We start from the raw sequence: 18,237 nt of genomic DNA, 5'->3' as shown, positions 1-18,237 counted from the left end.
GTGTGTGTTGGGAACAAGTTGCAATGTGCCACTCTGGACATAAGTGTTCAGAGTTCTGGGGTTTCTACTATTTGAGAAAGGATAGATAAAAGGCTTAGCATCAGCCTGTTCAGAGGCAGAGAACTAATACAACACCTGGTTCGAAATTTCTACCTACTCCAGAGATACAGGGGCCAGAAGTTCTAGCTCTATGACATTACACATCATTACACTGGAAAAGAGCGTCCCTGATTTTTCACATCACCAGTTCCTGGCAACAGTGGCATCTGTGTCCAGCTGCCCTGATTTTTCTAACACTGGGGAAACAACTGACGGTGACTTAGTGCTGCAGGAGGCAGACAGGGAGCACTGGGCTGTTCACTAGAAGCGCACATCAGACTGCACCTGGATGTTCTTGGGCACCTGAGATCCCGGCACACTTGACCTGGGCAAGATAGAGTAGACCCCATTTTGGGAAGAGCTGCCACTCAGGTTGTTTGCCTGTACACATTCCATTCCCCAGCTTTCTGCTGCTTCTTTCCCCAGCTGGTCTAGGCTCTGGGGGAGCAGCTCTTCCTGACTGGGTTCTTCCTCCTGTGAACCAGAAGGAAAAAGTGACCTGCATTGTTAGCAAGCTACCAAGAGGTCTAGCAACACTCCAGGAGAGAGACAAGGTGTGCATGATACTTAAATATCTTTCCACACTCTTCCAGAAATCAGTACAACCTGCTCATCTATTAAAGATCCAATATACTGTTTGCTGCAATACACTGATGAATGTACACTCATCCCTTTTCACCCTCTACAAGAACATTCACAGAAATCCCGGGGCAAAGCAAAGCAAACACTGAAACAATCTTTCAGACATGTTCACCTGAGAATTGGGACCCTCCAAACTACTCTTTCAGATGGGAAGGGATCACAAAACTACTCTGCAAAAGAGGCTTCTTTCTGACTCAGCTAGGTCACTGTGTTGGACTATTCTCCTTACGAAAGCCATGAGAACATGAAGTAATGACATGGCTCCTGCATGCCTTCGTGCCTTTGACTTTAAAGCTGAAGACCCAAAATATGCTGGTTGACTGAATACAGGCAGTCTTTGGCAAAAGTCACAAGTCTGCAATGAGGCACTATGGGCACACTGCTAACAATCTTCCACCTCATGTGTGATAAATAATCCACAGGCAAGATGTTAAGATCACAGTCCACAACACTATCATGAGCTTGCTCTTGCTGGGAAGAACAGTATGGTCTTTTTTGACATCTGAGGATAAGTAGGCACAAAGAAACTAAGACAAGTGAATTGCATCCACTGCCACAGGAATGAGCTTGGCCTCAAAGGATCTGTAAGGTGTGTTTAAGGGTACCATGGTTAACTGGGGGGACATGAAAGCAAGAAGATTTTTGTCACTCTGCTTGAACAGAAGAGGCTTGATCATACAAAGTGCTGACCCTTTTTGTCTTATGTCAAAGGGGGCTGGGAAAGCAAAGATGATACCAGGTCCATTCACACAGCAGGGCTGGTCACCTAACCTGAAACTGGTTCAAATGTCTGGTGGTGGGCTACCAACCTTGCTAACATTATCCAGTGGCTTGCCCAACAGGTCCTTCCTCTTCAACTTGTTTCTTTCCAGCACATCTAGCTTGTTCACCACTGCATCAATCTTGGAGCCAATGATGTTTATGGACTGTTCCAGCTGCAGCACACGTTGCAGGAGGCTGAGGAAGACAGGAAGAGCATTTTCAAGTTTTTTCTTGTGTCAAACAGCGGGATTTGCAGCAGAAATCTTATGAACAATTTGCCACACCTCAAACAGGAGTGAATGCTCCTCATCAGAGAACTGATTCATACCCACTGAAAACATAACTGCCCGCTACACTGTTTTCATCTGTAATCAGTGATTCTGCTTAGGATGGATCCCAACAGTTTGGATGGCAGTATAATCCCATTATTAAATATTGCATCTTCCTCTCCTTTGAGAGGGGCCCTATGTGGATTGCTCAGTGTTTCTCAGTAGCAGAATCAGGATCTGCTGATTCCCTGTGCTATGTTATCCCATGTTATTCCTGTGGAAGAAACAGTCAAGTGTTATTCTCAGACCTGGAGGATGAAGGCCAACTAGGTTATAAATCAAGGATATTTATTCCCACAGGACCTTCTGTAAAGGTATCTGCTTCCCCTGGCCCGGTTATCCAGGCCACCTTCTGACCTGAAACATGACAGCATATTGCCTGTGGCCAGCTGACAGCTGCAGAAGTTATTCAAGAGGCAGAAAGCAAAACTTCTTAACCCAATCTTTTACAGGAACAAGCAAACTACATTACAGGAACTATCCCAGTTCTCTCCTGATCTGCTCACTTATGCGCGTGCAAGGTAAAAAGGGACAAGATCTTACTGAAACTGCTCAGCACCAATGTAAACAGTTACATCAGGGAAGGAAGCAGCAGGGAATCAGACCCCTCGTTTGCAGAGGGATTAAACTACTGCCAGCACAAACATACACTTGGAACTCTTCTTTGGAGACCCAGCTGGCCATATTGGCATGGTTATTTCTTGCTTCCATGTAGGTCAGATTCTCATCCAGGTTGTTGTCATCATAGGATTTTCCCAAATTTTCAATCTCTGTATTCAGAGCAACCTAGAAGATAGATAAAGAAATTCCTGCAAAGTTGGGTGCTAACTCTGTGTCAGCTTCACTGAGGCAGTGATATACTCAGCTGCTGTCCAGGCAGCGTTGGAGCTGTATTTCAGTTGCCTGCTTAGTTTATACCACAAACTCAAAGATTCCTGAGGCCACTTTTGGCCACCCCTACCAAACAGAGGGTTTCTTTCCTTGCCCTTTTTTTACCCTTTTTGCTTCTAGGTCATGCTTCATCTGCTGTTGCTCCTCTTCATCAAGGATGTGGTTACCATCTTTGTCGAACCTGGAGAAGGCTGCTGTGATCTCATGGTCTGCATGGCCCAATCTGCAAAAGGATAAAAAGAGGAAGCTCAAGGCACTGAATTACACGGTTAGGTTCTAACAGTGTGGGAGTACACCTTTTGAAATCAGTGTATTGTTTCCTCCTGCCAGTGACAAACCTAAACATCCCAAATGCGAAAGAAATAGCAACACAAACCCGTTTAGAACAGGAGACTAAACATGTGAGGAAAGATGATAACTATTTTTTTTTGAGTCTTACATTGCCCGGATCTGAGCTAACTGCTCTCCCAGCCTTGAAAACTAGAGAATATAAATTACCTGTATGACCAAGAGAAAGGGATAAGCAGGCATCCCTCAATCTGGCTCACTTACTCCTTCAAGCTGTTCTTGAAGTCTTCAAAGTCCAATTCTTTTGTTCCATTCTGCAGTGCCTTCTGCACGTCAGAAATCCTCTCCTTCTTCAGCTTCAGCCTCATGAGCGTCCGGTTGTAGCTCTGTTACCAAAGGTGCAAACAGACAACAGAATCATGCAGGCAGAACGGTGAAAAATAGGGCAGAGTGGACAATGCAACATGGGTGAGCAGATGCTAAGTAATACAGGAAGATTTTAAGCTTTCCAGAAGCAAAAATACAACACTGTTGAATGAGCCCAATCTCTTAACTAGGATCAGGCCTTCAAAGTGGCACCAACATGGTAGCCAGGGTCTCCATGACAAAGTTTGCTCTCTGCTTTTCTCTTCTCGATTCTCCCTTTAGCTGAGCTCCCAGTCATCAGCTGTTTAAGATAATTTCTCAAATACTGTTCTTTGCAGAACATTGATCCCACAGCACCGAGTTGTGAACTTGTAGGACCTTTTCTGGAATTTGCCCGTGGGAATTCCAGATGTATCCCACTAGATTTGCACCATTGTAACATGCTTAGCTTAGCAAAACAGGACCTGCCATTTTGTTGATCAAAGTACACTCTGTCAAGACCTTGAAAGAGCTTTGTCTGGAGACTGTCCTGGGAAGAAAAGTCTCAGAAACACTACTAGCATGCTCAAGTAACAGGATTCCCCCAGCCCCTGCTTTCTCATCTTCCCATTGCCTAAGGGTCTGGGAGCTTGATTTATCCCAGAAAGGAACTGTGACTCCTGTATGCACCAACAAGGTGGATCTGGAGTTGGCAACCACTGTTTTTCTCTGGTAAATTCCACGTAGGTCAGGGACTTCCTGAAAATGCTTCAGGATTTATCTAGAAAATAACACAGTTTTCACTATTTGTCACCTGCTTCAAGATGTCTGAGAGCTGCAGCTCATCCTTCTGGCTTGAAAGCTCCTCCTTGACTTCTGAGTAGGTGTCATTGATGATGGCCAGAAACATGTTCTAGAAAAAGGTAAAGAAAAGAAATGAATAACCATGAGGCATCTTGCCTGCTCCAGCAGCAAGAGACAAGCATAGCTGTGCAGGGCTCAGTTAAACAAGGAGCTATTTCCACATGGGGTATCCCTTGGGCAAATTAAAGTGTGTGAAGGGAAGGCCCACTTCGACCACACAGGGCTTTCTCACTGGGGAGGAGGTCCTTGCATTTAAAGCAGTGGCCGAAGGTACATTTGTTCCCAGCTCAAATACCATCTTTGGGAGACCCTCCTGCAAGATCTTAGGTTACATTTGGATTCCTAGCACTGGGTATTCAACCTGGTCATTACGAGCATCCCTCTGCATCCATTGCTGAGGAAGCAGAACAAAGCTGCTTTGTTCAGCTGAATCCCCTTGAATTCAGCTACCATGTCAGTGGTATTCCCAGACAGTTTTAATCTTCACCTTAAAGGATGTGAATATGGCCCTTAATGGCCCTGATCATCAAATCCCCAACTGCAGTGATGTGGTCTTTGTCTACTTTGGTCTATTCGTACTGCAATACTATCGTAACAGAACCTTCCTTTCTTGCTAATCCCTGAGTTAGGTGCAGTGCAAATGCTTATCGGGAGGGCTCTCTCCAACACTGCTGTCAATACAGGGGCAAGGAGGGCTTGCTTGCTTACCAGCAGCACAAAGAAAACAAAGAACACATAGGTGACGAAGTAAATAGGCCCAAGGACCCTGTTGGCATTGTCAATGGAATTGTAGTCAAAATCACCAAGAATGATCCGAAACTGGGTGAAGCTGGAGGAGAGCAAAAGCAGAAGGTCACAGAAAGGCACATACCTTTATTCTACCTCCTCAAGCAGTCCTGAGGTGAACCCTGAACGTGCCTGCAGCCCAGATGGTCACAGGCACAAGTCACAGCAGGGTCTAAGTCACTCAGACTGACTGGTGAGTTAAAGGTACCTATAGTATTTCAGGGTGAATGGAGATGATCTGCTTAGAGCAAGAGCTGGCTGGAAAGTAAAACATTGTTTCCACACCAATTTCTGGTTGTCCAAAGTGCGTTTTGGTCTAAACAGGAGTTGAAACCAAAAACAAAACAAAACCAGAATTTTCCCTTTTTCATTTCAGTGTTTAAAGCTCTCATCTTGATAAGATAAATGTATTAGTTCTGCTTTTCCCTGTGAAAACCCTGTAGCAACAAACAGTATTCCTTCCAAATCTTTGTTTGAACTGAAGTGCACTATCTGATAAAATACAGAAAAGTTTTCATGCAGCTGTTGTACAGACACTGAAATGATGTGATCAGCAAGTGTATTTAGAAGCCATAGCATTTCAAAACTTGGAAGCTTCTATCTGGGCCTCTTCCTTATTAAAAAAAAAAAAAAAAAAAACCAAAAACCAACCCAAAACAACAACACTCTGAGCCCACTTCAGAATGCTTGTTTTGAGCTATTTAGTTCTTACCTCCAGAGTTAGAGACATTTATCTTAACTAGACCTAAAGCCATCTGCTGGTGTACAAAAACAGGTCTCAGTGACAGTCGGACAGTACCATTCTACTGCCTTTATGGACCCACAGCACGTGAGAAAATGACAGAAGGTTCTGCAGAACAGAAACTAAATTATCAGCTGAGCTATGATGCTTTTCTGCAGAAAGATGTTAAACCACTCTGCATTTTGAGTACCCTTGGTGTGCCTAACAACTCCACATCAAGGGAAAGCTGTCCGGACTTTAGCCAACGGAAACTTCTCACTTAACACTCCCATGAGAAGGTTGGTATTTCCATTGAGTTGTAGGGCTGCAGGGCATCTCAAAGTCTGGTAGGATCAGCTACTGATAAACACCAGACAACCAGAAATCTGTCTGTAACCATCAGTTTTCTCACTGCATTTTTTTGTCCATGAAGATGTCACAGTTGGAGGACTGTGAGCAACTTATTAACCACTGTGGCTTTATTACAATGAGATACAATAGCTGTCTGATTGACATTCAGATTTGCAGTTGAGGGGGGTTGAAAAGTAATTAAAATTCTTTTGATGAAATGATGGAAACATGGTTCTGACTTATACACTTACATGCATTTAACAAAGGTACTGAAGTTTTCCACTTGTGTCCCAAAAAGAAGGTAACCCAGCTGGGCATAGGCAAAGAAGACAATGAAGAACATAATGGCAAAGCCCAGGATGTCCTTGGCACAACGTGCCAGTGTGGAGGAGAGCTGGGTCATTGTTTTGTTAAAGCTAATATACTTGAATATCTGCAAGAAGAAAGAACAGGGAAAAAGTTAGGTCAAACCATCGGCTAGGTCAGTCTCTCTCATACCTGTGCATGTTTGTTAAGGCAAGAAGATCACTATAGTACCAAAGCACTGAGAAGACAGCCAGGCTAGGGGAATGGTGGTGTAGTGTTCAGGATATTTGCCCAGGTATGCCACCATCTTCCTGTGGTATCATAAACATATGACTTTGTTCCCTGTGTCAAAGGAAAATATGAAGAGGGACTGCTATAAGGACAAATGTCTTGATGGTAATGAGGAGTCACAAGTACAGTGTGGCTTTCCATCATGCCAAGATGCTTTGGTTGAAATGCAAAGTCCACACCACCAGATGAGTCATTTCCAATTGTTGAGTGGCCATCGTGAAAGGGAAACATGGTTTGCCAGATTATCCTCCAAAATACTAAAATAGTACAGGATGGACAAAGTTATGTTGTACACAGCATTTTCCAAAACCACAACATCTGACCTCGTCTCCCTGTCTGTTATGTCCAAATAACTGGCCTCCAAATGCAAGGTGAAAAGTTGTCTAGATTTACTGCAAAACAGATTATGTGAGTTTGAGGAAAATCCTTCTCTGTTATATAGCTATTAGGCTTATTCACTCAGAGGGATGGAAGAGTCAGCCCCCAAGCTATCTAGAGGAAGAGATCTGAGACTGGAGGCCTGGCATCTCCCAAACCCCCTACAATACCTTGATCCAGGCAAAGAATAAGTTGACTGCATTCATGTTGTTGTACTGTGTCTGCCAGAATGCCAGGAACTCGAAGTCTGCGTAGGTATCAGGGTGTTTCAGCAACTCTCCCAACAGCCTGTTCACCTCAATGGTGCGAAAGATGTGAAACCCAATAGCGACGATGGAGAGCTGCAAAGAGGAAGAGTCTGCAGTGACTGCTGTGCCTATGCTTTCCACAAAAATTAGTATCACACTTCACAACTGCAGTCTACTGGTGGGAGATGGAAATAAGGTCTTAACGCGCTGAATGGTGCCCTGACTTCACAGCCTCTCAGGCATCTCTAAAGAAAACAATTTCTCCTAACAACTGATAGAAGAGCATAGGCCCATTTACTCTGTTAGTTCATTTTGTTATTGGAGAAAAAGATGTGCCAGCTCTTGTCTTACCTAGACCATTTTCCCAATTCCTTCATTTGCCTTGGCTCTTATACCTCTCTGCCATTGGTCTCCCCAAAAAAGCGTGCAAGGATCCTCACCAGAATGACAACCACATCCAGAATGTTCCAGATGCTGGTGAAGTACTGAAGCTTGTGGATACGCAGCTCCAAAATCTCCTCCACCACATAGTAGAAGATGAAGACACAGAAGACAATTTCACAGGCAATGATGAAGAAGTCCCATGCGCTGACATATCGTATAAGCTTGACTGTCCGGATTTGCCAGGAAGGAATGGCACCACCAGTGGCTGGAAACTCAACCACTAACCTTGAAGGGGACAAGAAAACTCTGATACTTGCAAAAAGGGGGACAGAGGCTCTTAGATAATTTTGAGAGGCATCAAACCTGAGCATGAGCTATCCACCAAACCATGAGTGGAAGAGTTGTGCACGTGTTTATGCAGCCTTATCTCTGCTGCTTCACTGCCCATGACAGGAAAGGGTGAAAGGTGAAGAGAAGCATGACTGGTTATGGCAGGAGGACCAAGTCTTCTTACTAATCTATGCAACATCTACTGACACCACTCAGTCTTACCCCCGTGGTGGACAGTATTAAAATATTTGCATTTTAAGAAACTGTGGCATTGTATTGGGTCTGGCTGAGATGGAGTTAATTTTCCCCATAGCAGCCCTCGTAGTGCTGTGCTCTGCAGTGGTAGCTGGAGAGGTGTTGATAACGCACCAGTGTTTTGGCTACTGCTGAGCAGTGCTTGCACAGCACCAAGGCTGCCTCTCCAACGTTCCCCTCTTGCCAGTAGGCTGGGGGTGAGCAAGATCTTGGGAGGGGACACAGCCAGGACAGCTGACCCAAACTGACCAAAGGGATATTCCATACCCTATGATGTCTGCTCAGCAATAAAAGCTAAGAAAAGGGATGGGGCGGGGGCGGTATTCATTATTACAACATTTGTCTCCCAGAGCAACTGCTACGCAGACTGAAGCCCTGCTTCCCGGGAAGTGGCTGGACATCGCCTGCTGATGGGAAGTAGAGAACAAATCTTTTGTTCTCCTTTGCTTCTGTGCAAGGCCTTTGCTTTTGCTTTATTAAACTGCCTTTGTCTTGACCCACAATGGTTTTTTACATCTTATTTTCTCCCCCCTCCCCCATTCTGCTGAGGAGCAGAGTGATAGAGCAGCTTGGTGGGCACCTGGCATGTAGCCAAGCTCCAGTCACCTGCACTGAGGAAGAAATGAGAGGCAGAAGAGTAGTCAGTGGGACCCTGCTTACCTCAGAACGCAGAACAGATTGATGTTTGCATTATACACAGAGAAATCAACAAAGACAACTCGTGTCCCCCGATCCAGCCACCGCTTCTCCTTCAAGACTTGCAGGGCTTCAGCACTCTCTTCTCTGGTCAGCTTGAGGTCTATGTAGTATCCTCCCCCACTGTAACTGGTTAGTCTTCCCCAGTGAGATGAGCCACCCAGCTCCTCCTCAGAATGGTACCTCCACCTGCAACAGGCAAGCCATAAACAAAGGCATAACCATCCTAGTCTTGGATATGACCTTGTAGCCAAGAGAAATTAGACTATATCTTCAAGGGACAGAGCAGTTTCTAATTAAAGAGTTGGCACTTAATTTCTGTTCCGTATCTGAGCCTATATCAGTTCTTCATTATTGATAGATTTCTGATGCAGTGCTTCCTAGCAGTGACAAAACATGGCTTGCGATACTATGGAGGGAAAATTCTACAGGTTCCTTGGCTATGCCACAATCTTGTTTGAATGGAGGTTACTCTCAGGATCTGCTGTATTGCCTTCTACCATGTTGCACACAACCCTCTGCTTAGAACACACTTGAATAATATTTCCTTACGAACAATAGCTTCTTGTTCACAGACCAAGATTCATGCAGCAAGCAAAAAGTTATTAAACTGCAGCTACCTCATATTATTATAGAGAAATAGGTTTTTCAAGATGAAAGAGATACAATCCCTTCTCTCTGGCTCCTGAAATCCAGGAGGGAAAGCAGATAGCATCATCCGTTTGATGGATCTGATCCCAGAGTTTTCTATTTATCTTCATCCTCCTCAAAACAGACAACAATCCCTACCTAATTCTCCACTGGATTTTTCATGGCTTTCCCAACAGGTTTCACTCTGACACTCATTCTGTTGTGCTTTTCCTCAAAGAGACATTTGGCCTTACTGATAGACAAAAACGACTTGCTGCCACTGACTGCAAGGGGAATTCCAGCCCTATATGAAAAACTCAACTCTGGTGTCCTGTGGCTCAGCAGATCTTATTTTAACTAGAAGAGACTAATTTGGGGCAACTAAAAAAAAAAAAAAAAAAAAAAAAGAAAGAAAGAAATCACAGATTTTCTAATCCTGAACAGCAGAAGATGTACTTACGCTGTTCCATTGATGAGTCCAAAGGACATCCTTTCTTCCTTGTCTTCTGAGTATACATCATAGCAGCCTGATATTTCCTCCTTGAAGTCATCATGGACCACACAGGAATTGTTCTTCACCTTCAGTTGTCGCATGCGTGGGACACCAAGTAGCAGGTTCTCGTAATAGATGTATGACTGTGTGCCATGCGCTGCCAGGGACTCGTTGTTATACCACTTTGTCCAGTAAAGATTATCCAGAAGGGGCCCTTGTGCAAACTGCAAGAGGGGGAGAGGAGAACAACTTCTTCATGTCCTCCTTATATCAGAGGAATTTTCTTGGCCTGGGCTTGAGATAATAAGACCTGACCCACCCCTCTCTACTCCCCAAGTTGGAACGCAGCATATATCCAACACAAGCTTCTACTAAAGGAGACGAAAGAGCAGCGACGGTGGAGCCACAGGGTGGAGGAGGGATGCTGGGCAGCAGGGTTGTTGGCTTCTCGCAGGCTTGTAATAACGATTGCTGCATATTGTTGGGTTAGTGAAGAGGCAAGGAACCTGCAAGCCTCTTTTTCCCTTCTACCTCAGTGAGCACAAGTCTCAAGCAATTGTCCTGGCATGAGGTGCAAATTACGAAAAGGGGGTGTGCCAGTACCCTGGAAACAGTGGGGGGAAAACAATAGTGCCATAGTTCATTTTCCTTTTTTAATACAGCAGGAAAAGATAAGGCTAACTGACAAATTATTTGTCAGACTGTCAGAGATAAGTGGTTGCAATATCTCAACAACATTCACTGTGGCTCATATTATTCCTTCACCAGTTCTTTGACAGAAATGTTTTAGACCCTAGGCATCTTTTCCTCTTTATTCTCTTTGATAAAAGCCAGTGCCATTTTTAATTCAGCTTCTTCATAAAAAAAATCTATAGATCAGCCCAGCCCATGCAAGAATTACAGGCAGGTTAAGTATGCTGTTCCCACAATTGTCCATGAAAATGGAGATAGGCTTATTACTAAGACATTGGACTGTAGGATTCAAAGTCATTTCTACCACAAGGAAACCTGGAGTAAGTCACTTGCCCTTTCCAGGCCAGTACTCCCTATTTGTGCAATGAGCATCATATCACAGCAATTTTTTCTGTTATGTCCTGCCTGTCTAGCTGGTAAGTTTCTGGGGAACAGACTCTTCTGGTCACACACAACACTTAGCCTTAGCCTAGCCAGTATCCTGGCCACAGTGCTCAGAGGGATAAATTATATTTTTGATCAGTGGATATTTTGCATGCAGATGATATTGTAACTATTGCTAGTAGCTGGCAAAAGTTTGTAGCAACAAAATGCCTTGCTGAAAGCAGCAAGGAGCACATTCAGAGGGAACTGAGTATCCCAGTCTAGCTGAGATTTCCAGGGCTCCCTATGCTGGGCCAGACTTGTACTCACCACCCAGAAGTCAGCCATGCTACTGATGGACTGGAAGGAGACACGGCCATCTGTAGAGGTCTGCAGGAAGAGCTCAGACATCACTTTGGTGTAGTAATAGGCATTGGAACTTGTCATTCCATATGTCACTAAGAGAAGACACAAGAAGAGGGTCCGCCCTTATACCTGAATATTGGAGCCTGACACAGATATAAACATATAATCAATCACTTTCTGTGTACTTGTACTATTACAGGTAAGCTGAGCAAGGCACAAGAGAAGAAACCTTGGGAACTCTAATGATACTACTTCCATCTTTGTCAGGGATTTACAAATTTATCTGTTGCATGTTCCCGAATTTAAACTGTCAGACTGACAGATTATAAGAGTTTACAAGCCAGAGAAGATGATAGAATGATGCAACTGAACATCCTGGGTAACAATTTTTTTCCTCAGACAAAATTTCTGAAAGAACTTTTCTTTCTCAGAATAAAGTCCATGATCTGTATTTTGCAGTTCTGGTCTGAATCTATAGAAATGTAGAGACCACCCCATTTTCCCAAGTGGAAAGCTCCAGTTAAGTTCTAATCTATCAAGAAACCTCAAACAGGAGCAGGCGCTAACTTCCCTGAACATGTTGTTTCAACTCTCCAGTGCTCCTTCCTGCAGAAAAGCATCCATCACGGTGATCACTAAGAACACGTCCTGCTGTTGAAAGGGTACCATGAATATAAAGCAGCTGACATTCAAGACCCCCCCCTCCCCTACTCCCCCCTCATACTTGTGGATGAGTCAGTATGCGACCACAGCGTGTGTGTGTCTTGGTTCTTTAGGAATAGTGACTGAAGCACTGCCTCCCCGTGCCAGTGTGATAGTAACTCAGGTTGGTATTGTCTGTCTGTCTATCCTGCCACAGGGTCCAGGAAATATAATCCTCTTCACTGTCCTATGCCACAGGTGCTCATTTGCGATAATGAATGAACCTTCCCAAAAAACAAACAGCCATTGTTTTACCCACACAAAGCCCATTACCATTCAGTACAGGGATGCAGTAAATCCACCCAAGAACAGTGTGAGCTGCCATCTGCTTTATCACCTCAGCCACACCTCCAGTCTCAGGGGGGAAAATCTCTGACACAATCCTGTGTCTTTGATCCCAGGAAGTTTCTAGAGCTGCTTTCTGGGTCTTAAACATTTGCTGTGAAACTAAGAAAAGACCCTGGGCAGATTCTTCCAGGACTGTGAAATCAATGACTAGAACTGATAATGTGGATCAGAAAATACCTCTTGGACCTAACCAATATCAATTAGGTCTAGAGCAATACTCAATTATTTTACTTCTGCGTGCAGCAGCTATTCTGTAGGTTAATGACACACCTGCTTGCTGCAGTGACCGCATGTACAATAAATTAAACACCTACAACAGAGTGAGGAAGTCTAATAATAAAACCTCATGTTATTCCCCTCACACCACACACAGAAAGGACACCTATGAGATATGACAGTAACTTACGCAGACAGATGTCCACCAAGAACACAATATAGACCAGCAGCTCTCGCAGTGTGGTCTTTACATAAAGCTCTCTGTTTTCAGCTGTGTTCTCAGTCAGCGTGGTGCCCCACAGACCTGTTGGGTGTAAAGAAGGAATTGAAGAGTTTTGATGGCCATTCTCAAAGGCCATGTGAGGAGTTACAGTCCTGTGCCCAAAGAACATGGTTGGGAGTTGGATTTTTGTCACTTTTCAAAGCAAAACCACTTTTCATTTCAAAACTTGACTAAAGGCTGTAAAAATGTGTTAAATAATCCCTAAAAAGAATCATTCCAGTGTGAACAAAGGATTTGGGGTGACTGAAACTGAAATATGCTGGCTTTCTTATTTTGCTAAATCACTCTCCAGTTTTCTGTTTGAGTTCAATGTGGACTGAAACATGAAAAACATGCCTGTTTTTCAGCTTATTCTTGGCAGAAATTCAGTCTATGTCACAGGTACTCTGGAAACCACAGAATTTCATTTCAGTCATTCATGTGCCAACAGCTGACCTTCTGATAGGACTTTGATAACAGAACTGCATCTGATGTTAGCTTTACAACTATCAGTCCTCTTAGTGTATATTGAACCATCAGGCCCCAAATACTTGTCTCTTGCTTACCTAAAAGCTCTTGCAGATTTCTTGTAGGTCATAAGAATCAATCAAATAACCCAACTCAATATTTTCAGAATAAAAATTGGAGCCAAATTATCTTCAGGATATCTATCAATGGACTTCTACTGACTTCAATACAGTTATGTCAAATGCATCAGCTAGTGATCTGATTTCTTCACACAGTGAAAGCAACTCATTAAACGTCACCAGGGTTGATCAAAAAACAGAGAAACACTTTCTTTAAAAGGAGCCTTGATATTTTGGGTTTGATGAACTGCCCAATACCATTAGTGTATTTGTTTGTTCTTATTGTAATGGCTTTCTGTTGTGATTTCTGAAATGCTTCTGAAGTTGAAAGGCATAAGAACTTCCACTTGAAAGCCTAATGATGGAAGCTATGTCAATAATACCCATAATCTTGCTAGTTTCTGCAGCTCATAGAGAGCTCAGCCCTGATGTCCGTCCCCAGTGCTATGCAACAATCATCCTCCTGCAAGCCAGGATCAAAGCTGATCAAAGGCCACACATTTGAAGTTGTCTATGGCAGAAGATGAAGCACTTTTTTTTCCTAGAACAAGCAAAAATGGTATAGTGCCTGTGCGCCTTTACTCCTATCCTTTCGATAGCTCTTTGGTATCTCAATAGATTAGAGAGCTTTTCACACCATCAGCCACCATAGTGACTGCTGCAGCATCCACCCTCACTCCTGGACAGACAAACCAATAGCCTGTTCTGGACATGCCAGACCAGCAACAGAAATGAGAGCCTGGAGAAAATATGGATTAACACCTATGCAGGAGACAGTAGCATGTGGTCTGCAGGAATCTCCACATCAGAGGAAAACAAGGGGAAACAACCCAACCACCTGTTCAGGTCACTTTTAAATGACTCCATCTCTAGATATAACTACATCACAATCTTTTAACAGGTTTGTTTTTCCATGAGGCAGGGAACCCCTAATATCCACGTTTGGAACAGAGGCACAGACTTTCTTTGCTTTGGGAGTAGAAGTCTGCTTGGGAACACCTAAATTCAGGGACACTCAAATATCGTTGAAAACTTGTTTCAGAGACTTGTCCAAAATTATACAGCCATGAAGCTGGTCCAGTACCCTTTCAAATTGCATCCAGTAATTGTAAGACTATATCAGCTGATGTTTTGTTTCAGCTGTATCTTTAGGAAATATGCCATGGAAATATACCACCTCATACATGAAGCATGTGCCCATCCGTGTCTCCTTTGGCACCACCTGCCCCCTCAGGGATGCAGCTATTTTGAACATGACATTTGGAATAGAAGGATACTCAAGACCAGAAAACATCCAGGCATCTTGCATGACCATACAGCAGTCACAAGGCAGAGCAAAGAAAAACACCTCAGAATCTAGAAAACAGTCAATCAATGCAATTTGTTTGTAATTCTTTCCTTCCTGCTAGTAACAAGTTACTGATAAGAATTAATGGCAACATCTACATTATCTTCTGAGGCTGCTTTTAAACCAGACTTGTGACCCAGGTGAGTGACTAGCTCATGGTCCTAGGTACAGCTGGAGATCCTCTTCCAAAGGCAGTGAGAAGCTGGGTGTCCCTCATCAGTCACTGTGCCACCCAGATACCCAGCAAAGTGTGTCTGTAGGCTGGCCATGAAACAGCTCAGGCGGCAGGAGGTAGGCAGGAACCAGAGGACACAGAGTTGCTTAGATGCAGTTTAGAGAGGAACAGTCCTGAGCAGTGGCACTACGAGCAGCAGCTACTCACTTGTAGTCCAGCCCAGTAGCTGGTGAGGACAAGAAAAGAACTCAATAAGCCAACTATGACCAGTAGCTCAGAAGAGCTATGGACACATAATCCCAAGGAATGGTTTTTAAGAAAAAAAAACCCCAAAAAACTCCCAAACCCCACAAGCTGTCCTTGGCTAAGCAACTTACCTTTACTACCTCCATTTTCCATGTGAGACACTAAGGTGATTAAGCGGAAGAGGAAGGTGAGAGCTAGCAATATTTGGGGAGGTAATGAAAAATTTTAAGCACTTAGTAAAGATGCCAAGGAAGGATGCAAATTCTTCAAGCAAAAATTCCCCACCTCTGTGAGGCTGATAGAGGCCTTTCTTCTGGCTGCGCTGGCCTTTGGAGCTCATCTTCCCAGCTCTGGTCTATCCTACAACCCTATTTACCACCCTTGCTGGCAGAACACACTGCTGCAACAGTAATAGAAGAAGGAAATGCTGTAGTGTCCTGAACAGGTATCACAGAATCATTAAGGTTGGAAAAGATCTTTAAGATCATCAAGTCCAACCGTTAGCCCACCACCACCATGCCCGCTAAACCATGTCCTGAAGTGCAACTTCTACACATTTTTTGAACACTTCCAGTGATGATGACTCCACCACCTCCCTGGGCAGCCTGTTCCAGTGTTTGACCACTCTCTCAGTAAAGGAAGTTTTCCCAATATCCAATCTAATCCTCCCCTGGTGCAACTCAAGGCCAGTTGCTCTCATCCTATCACTAGTTACTTGCGTATTTATTTGTTTGAAGAAGAGACCAACACCCACCTCACCACAACCCCCTTCCAGGTAGTTGTAGAGAGCGATAAGGTCTCCCCTCAGCCTCCTCTTCTCCAGACTAAACCACCCCAGTTCCCTCAGCCGCTCTTCATAAAACTTGCTCTCCAGACCCCTCACCAGCTTCGTTGCCCTGGTGTATTTTCATTTGCATGCTCCAGTTTCAACCCTGGCATCTCACAAATGGTATTTTGAAGTATGGAATTGTTTTTCCTTTTAAGTCTCAAACAATAAAACAGGTAAATGATACACTGCCCCCGAGTGATCCATAACAACTGACCAAGCCCGCCCAGCATTGCTCCCAGGCCAGGAGAAACCTCTACAGCCAGTTCTGGCTGCCATGCAAATTAATAACATTAGACTGTAACTGCAATGACAAGTAAGAAAGAATTGATCATAGAGGGGCTGTGCAATTGAGGACCAGGATATACTGTTATAGCAGTACATGTGAGTGTTATTCACTCACATGTACTGCTAGAGAGTACAGCTCTGAGAAAGGTTCTTGCCTTCCAAGTTAGGAAGAAAAGACACATTGGCAAGAAAATAATAATTTCCACAAGAAATACAGTTTCTTGCTTTGTCTTCCCTCTTTTTACAGCATTAGGACTTTATGCCTTCTATAGGAAACAGTTCAACAAATGCTCTTGCCCAGGGTTATATCCTTACAGGAGACATAACTTGCTCCCAGGTTTTTGATTGCCTCTGAATAAGCTACATAATATTTGATTCCCCTTTGTCTTTTAACCTGGAAATTAACACCTCTTTCTTTCAGCTGTCTTCAAGCAAAGCCTGGTTTGATACATTCCTGTTGTCCTCTGCATTTCAGTCCTGACAGTGCTAGATTTTCTCTGGTGGATATTTATATCAGTTCTTAAGTTACTGTAACACAGCACCACTCCATCTAGAAAATGCACAGAAAAGACAGAATGACAGAATAGCCTCATCACCAGTGATGGTTCCTGTGGATTCAGGACACCTAAGCTCAGTCCAAAGTTCTGCCAACAGATTCACTGCATGACACTGAGCACAGCACTAAGTCTGTCTGTACCTCCTGCCTTGTAGTAAAGGTAACAGGATTGCCTTGAGCTACAGCAAGCCACACGGAATGAGGATGCTCCTTCCTGGTGAGCCAGAGATTATCTCCAGAGTAATGCTAGTCCATGTTGAACAGGTTCCTGGGCTACACAGACACTATGGGGTTTCTACCTTCTGCATCCCCACACTCACACAACACCCCTCCCTCCCCTCCATCACTCTTCCTGAGGACTAGTATATCCTTTCTAGTGAGGTGTCAGAGATTTACCTCGGATGCCTCTGAAGATGTAGAAGCAGCACCTGAGGAAAGGACTTGTCTTCCCATGCACAGCTTTGCTTTGCTCTTCCTGGTAGGGCAGAGGATCCCCCACCTCTTCAAAGTTCTCATAGGGATTCTCCAGGATGGACTTGGGGTTGTAGATGGCTCGAATCTTCAAGGAGGTAGAGGGAGAGCCATTGTAAACAGGATTGTCCCAAGCTTTCTTCCCCAATGCTTCCAGTTCATGCTCCTCTGAAGCTCCGAAGTGGCTCTCGGCTCTGTTGTTTAGGCAAGACGTGCTCATAGCTAGTCACTGCCAGCAGAAATACTTTTTAACTGCAATTGTGAAGATTGCCTGCCCAGGCTGGAGTTCTAAGTTAGCAGAGAAAGAATCAGTCAATGTCAAAGCGCTTGTCAGCCTCAACAACACAGGAGCAAGCATACCCTCAGCTTCCCACAGATAGCACACCTCCTTTCTCTCTTTTATACCAGCTCAGCCGGTGACACCCATCAGAGGGCTGGCACTACGCGTTGTTAGGAACCACCATCTATTAGCAGCCCTGGGAACACCAACACAGCCAGGAGACCTTCTCTGCTTCCCAAGGGAGATAACAGACCCAGAGGCCATCGTGGGAAGCAGAAGCTGCTAGGAGACGGCCCCTGAGTTGAGGCGGGGGTGGGCGGGGGAGACAAGAAGAGGAGGCGGCTGGGATTTAATTGGACCCCTCAGGCTGCCTGCAGCCCAGAGCGGTCCGGTCCGGCGCGGCGCGGGGAGGGCTGGGAGC

The 18,237-nt window shown here is 44.4% G+C and overlaps 1 protein-coding gene across 1 annotated transcript; it reads right to left on the bottom strand.

The window, feature by feature from the left end:
• Positions 1–360: 360 nt before the first annotated feature.
• Positions 361–17,756, bottom strand: PKD2L1 (polycystic kidney disease 2-like 1). Its single transcript, XM_010292903.1, has 15 exons — positions 17,462–17,756; positions 12,968–13,081; positions 11,476–11,603; positions 10,057–10,313; positions 8,931–9,155; positions 7,742–7,970; positions 7,224–7,394; positions 6,330–6,511; positions 4,929–5,049; positions 4,171–4,269; positions 3,276–3,397; positions 2,829–2,946; positions 2,482–2,618; positions 1,551–1,698; positions 361–573 (listed from the first exon to the last, which is right to left on the bottom strand). The coding sequence occupies exons 1-15, from the start codon at positions 17,754–17,756 to the stop codon at positions 361–363; spliced, it is 2,559 nt and encodes an 852-aa protein (XP_010291205.1).
• Between the last annotated feature and the right edge of the window lie 481 nt (positions 17,757–18,237).

This window comes from Phaethon lepturus, unplaced genomic scaffold, assembly GCF_000687285.1.
Source record: "Phaethon lepturus isolate BGI_N335 unplaced genomic scaffold, ASM68728v1 scaffold558, whole genome shotgun sequence".
In the NCBI taxonomy this organism is placed as follows: Eukaryota; Metazoa; Chordata; class Aves; order Phaethontiformes; family Phaethontidae; genus Phaethon; species Phaethon lepturus.
This window is presented reverse-complemented; position numbering and strand designations above follow the sequence as displayed.

What these genes read in the sequence shown, in the direction of transcription:
- PKD2L1 (XM_010292903.1), bottom strand. Translation starts at nt 17,756, where the DNA reads ATGAGCACGTCTTGCCTAAACAACAGAGCCGAGAGCCACTTCGGAGCT. An exon ending in TTGTTTTCTTTGTGCTGCTG is followed by an intron (nt 4,270 to 4,928) that starts GTAAGCAAGCAA and finishes ACCTTTTTCTAG; the next exon opens with AACATGTTTCTGGCCATCAT. An exon ending in ATGACCTAGAAGCAAAAAGG is followed by an intron (nt 2,619 to 2,828) that starts GTAAAAAAAGGG and finishes TCTATCTTCTAG; the next exon opens with GTTGCTCTGAATACAGAGAT.